At 64.3% G+C, this 4,118-nt stretch overlaps 1 protein-coding gene across 3 annotated transcripts in view; it reads left to right on the plus strand.

Moving 5' to 3' along the window:
- Nucleotides 1-4,118, plus strand: part of AGAP3 (ArfGAP with GTPase domain, ankyrin repeat and PH domain 3) — a 51,946-nt gene that overhangs the window by 46,688 nt on the left and 1,140 nt on the right. For all 3 annotated transcript variants that reach the window (XM_024754510.1, XM_024754511.1, XM_024754512.1), the window contains exons 13-16: nt 1,208-1,345; nt 2,856-3,010; nt 3,094-3,184; nt 3,363-3,585. In XM_024754510.1, coding sequence (XP_024610278.1) covers nt 1,208-1,345; nt 2,856-3,010; nt 3,094-3,184; nt 3,363-3,585 — 607 coding nt within the window. The remainder of the gene's footprint in view (nt 1-1,207; nt 1,346-2,855; nt 3,011-3,093; nt 3,185-3,362; nt 3,586-4,118) is intronic.

Consider the following 4,118-nt stretch of genomic DNA (forward strand, 5'->3'; position numbering starts at 1 on the left):
CGAAGGTGGCAGCTAGCCCACGTGGAGCGGGGTCCCCGCAGACAGGATCAGGGAGCTGTCCGGAGAGGTGCTTTCTCCCCCGCGCTGCCCCCATAGGAGAGGTGCTTTCTCCCCCGCGCTGCCCCCATAGGCTGAGGCCCCACCCAGTCTGGGTGGTCGAGAACTCTCCCTTCCCACCTCCGCCTGCTCTCCCTGGCCTTGTGGTCTTCTTCCCTTCATCAGCGTCTGTGCCTCGTCTTCCCCTTACTTCTTCCCCCGCCTCTGCAGCGAGCACCTCCGTGCGCTCTCCTCACTCACCCGTAGCCCCACATCCCTCAGCAGTCCTGAAGGCTAGAGGGAAATGGGCGCAGCCCGGCCCTCCTCTCCTGAGTGAGGGTGTGAGAGGGAGGAGACTCCCTGGGCGCCAGGCACGCTGCTGCTCCCGCGTCCCTCCTGCCGGGCTGCAGCGCGCTAGCTCTCCTCCCCGACTCGCCTCCCAGAGACCCTGCCCAGGCCCGCATGCCAGCAGAAGCGCCGGCCCGGCCTGAGCTCTGACAGCAGGAAGCCGCTGGGCGCCCACGGCCCCGGGCCTGCGTCACCTGCCCGGCCAGGCCCAGGCCTCTGGCCGGTGGATGTAGAGGCCCCAGAGGGCAGCCGGGGGCCCTTCCCGGGTCACCGTCCTGCGGCCTGTGCTGGCCTTGGTGGGGCCCCTCTGTTGAGTCTGGCAGGCGGAAGGCAGGGAGGGAGGGCGCGTGTCTGCCTCTAATGAAGTTTGACATTTAGTGGTGAGCGTCGGGCGGGGTGTGGGAGACGGGAGCTTGATTAGCGCGCTCTAATTGACAGTAATTAGGTAGCTCCCTGATTGTTTCTAATTCTGCTATTAATTGTGAGGAGCGGGGAGTGTGATTGAGGATAAATCTGGTGCGGAGCTGCTGGGTCTCCAGCCCCCGGCCGCCTTCCGCCCTCCAGGCTGCAGAAGCCGGTTCCCTCTACACCTTCACTCTGCCCTGCCTGCGGTTCCTACACGCTCCTCTCCACCCTCCCTTCCTCCAAGGCCGGGGGCGCCTTGGGGCCTGTGGGCAGACCCCTCCCGGGGTGCGGACAGGGCGGGAGTGCCCCCCCTTCCCCCTGCCCCGGCTGCAGTTCAGGGTGGAGCCCCCAGCACCCCGGGCAGGGCCTGTGCTGGCCCCTCCCCTCTCCCCACACTTCTCCACCTCTCCCTCACCAGCCAGTGGCCCAGCCGAGGTGCTCAGTTCCAGCCCCAAGCTGGAGCCTCCCCCATCTCCCCACTCCAACCGGAAGAAGCACCGGAGGAAAAAGAGCACCGGGACCCCCCGACCAGACGGCCCCAGCGGTGCTGCTGAAGGTTAGGGGGACCCGCGAGGGAAATGGGGCACAGGAGGCGGGCAGCGGGACTTGGGGATAGTACCTGAAGGGTCCCCCTTTCTGTATTAGGCTAAAAGCACTAATAGTAATTTCCAGTAAAAGCAGCTCCACTGCTTCTGGTCACCTCAGCCTGGTATCTTAGAAGAGCTCTTTCTTCTGCCTAACTTAAAGCCTTCCTGTGAAAACGTGAGCTTCCTTGTTTTATTCTTACAGAAGGTAAAAGACAGCAGGCCGCTACTCCCCCCGCAGCTCTTCCAAGGGGGTGCGGGCAGGACCCATGTTTTCTGTGTCTTGTGTCACCCATTGAGTTTAAGCAGTGCTGGGCGCGAAACAGGTGCTTCATACGCGTGCGTGTTCGGCTGAGCCTCTCCTTAGTCGTCTTTAGGCTGAGGAATTGCAGCTCCTCAGCTATTTTTCCATAGGTCCTTTCTCGTAATCCCTTATTAATCATAGCGCTGCTTCTCTGGTTTTCCCGAGTGTCTTCAGAATGTGCCTCTTCTCAGTGGCTGGAGCGTCCTTGCTCCTAAATAAGGGTAACCTCCACTGATGCACAGTCGCTGGTTTATACTCTGATGGTCAGGGTTAGGGGCGTGGCTCGGTGCGGGAGATCATCTCTAAGGGAAGGAGCCACCTTTCCCAGCCAACCGGTGACACAGGGGTGCTCAGCGCTCATGGCACGGGGTGCGCCTGTACCAGGGAACTGAACCCCACAGACTGTCACCGTTATGTAGTTCAGAGATGGTTGGAAGCGAGGTGAGGTGGAATGGTGGAGCCTGGGGAAAGAAAGGTACCAGTTTCTCTACGAAGACAGTTCCGTTAAGGGCGCCTTAGAGCAGGAGCCCACCAGGAGGACTTCCCTTATCTCCTGGGGGGCCTGGGGGAGCAGAGCTGGGAACAGCTTCACTGCACTGCTTGGGAAGTGTCTGTCACTGCAGATGTCCTCAGGTTCCTATCTGCTCACACATCCGAGTTAGTCTGTGGAGGAAACCTCTCCTCCTCTCCCCATCCCCTTGCCCTCCCTGCCTGCCTGTGCCAGGGTAGCGGGGGAGGGGCCCGGCTCCCAGGAGCCCCACGCTGACGCCGTCAGGAATATTGGGTTTAATGAGCTGCAAAATGAGGTGGCTGCAGCTGACATGTACGGATGGTGCCCGCCCCCGCCTTCGCCGCCCCCCCCCCAGCACTGTCCCCTAACGCCCCCTCACATCCTCCAGATACTCCGCTCTGCTTTCCCCAGGAAGCAACCCTCTGCTTTCCAGACCCATTCCCAGCAGTGCCAGGGATGCCAGAACCTCGCTTCCCCACCTTTTTCTCCCGGGCTCCGCAGGTGGCTAGGATGGAGGTCTGGGGGCTCCACACGGCGCTCTGCCCCCCGACTCCCCGCAAGGTGCCCTGGAGAGAGCGGTCCTCGAGGCTGGGGTGGCGTGTCCCTGCACGTGCGTGCCGGCAGGGGCCCTCTGCCCTCACGCCGGCGTGTGTCCCTGTGCCCACAGAGGCCGAGGAGTCGTTCGAGTTTGTGGTGGTGTCCCTCACCGGGCAGACGTGGCACTTCGAGGCCTCGACGGCAGAGGAGCGGGAACTGTGGGTACAGAGCGTGCAGGCCCAGATCCTCGCCAGCCTGCAGGGCTGCCGCAGCGCCAAGGACAAGGTTGGCCCAGAGGCCCGGGTGGGGTGGGGTCCCAGGTTGGCCTCGCGACTGACCAGCCACCCCTGCCTCTCCCCCCGAGGCAGACTCGACTGGGGAACCAGAATGCAGCTCTGGCTGTGCAGGCCGTGCGCACCGTTCGTGGCAACAGCTTCTGTATTGACTGCGATGCCCCCAGTGAGTGCCGGGCCGGCGGGGCCGGGCTTGTGGGTGGCTTAGAGAAAGCGCGACCAGCTTGGTGGAGGAAGCGCTGCAGGAGGCCTCTCGTAGGCTGAGAACAGCGGCAGGGAGGACTTTCCTGGTGGTCTCGCTCTGGTTGCCCGTGGGCTTCATCTTGCTTTCTCTCCGCACCTAGATCCAGACTGGGCCAGCCTGAACCTGGGCGCCCTGATGTGCATCGAGTGCTCGGGGACCCACCGGCATCTGGGGGCTCACCTGTCCCGGGTCCGCTCCCTCGACCTCGATGACTGGCCACCTGAGCTGCTGGCCGTCATGACCGCGATGGGCAATGCCCTGGCCAACAGTGTCTGGGAGGGGGCCCTGGATGGCTACGCGAAGCCAGGGCCCGACGCCTGCAGGTGAGGGCGGGGGCCCTGGCGCTGGCTGGCGAGGGCGGGGACGTGGGCGCTCCTGCCAGGTGGGCAGAACTGGGGGTGGGGCCGGGCAGCTGTGACAGGGCTGGAAGGGTTAATTAAAGCCCGGCGGTTGCTCAGCTTGGCAGTGGGCCCCTGGGGGTGCCCCTCCCCCTCCTGTCACTCAGCACCTCACAACGGGCCCTTTCTCAGCGTTATCAGCAGGTCGGGGGCCAGCGGGGCCCTATCGCTCTGTGGCTCGAAGGCCACGGCCTGAGCTCTGAGATGGGGAGAATGGGTGGTAGATAGGGTCATGCGTGGGCCCCCAGCGCAGGCCCCCGCCTCCTTTGTTCCTGCAGGGCCAGATAAGCTGCCACCAGAGCCCTGCCGGGAATCTTCCTGCCCTCTCGGCCCCCAGGGGCCTCCCCCGGAGTTCTCTTCCACTTCTTCCACACCCTCTGTGCCGCCCGCCCGCTGCCCCCTGACGCCCCCGGGTCCCTCAGGCTCGCCTCTGCGGCCCCCTCACCCCCCTGACCCCC

Source organism: Neophocaena asiaeorientalis, unplaced genomic scaffold (assembly GCF_003031525.2).
Source record: "Neophocaena asiaeorientalis asiaeorientalis breed wild unplaced genomic scaffold, Neophocaena_asiaeorientalis_V1.1 scaffold407, whole genome shotgun sequence".
NCBI classification, from domain to species: domain Eukaryota; kingdom Metazoa; phylum Chordata; class Mammalia; order Artiodactyla; family Phocoenidae; genus Neophocaena; species Neophocaena asiaeorientalis.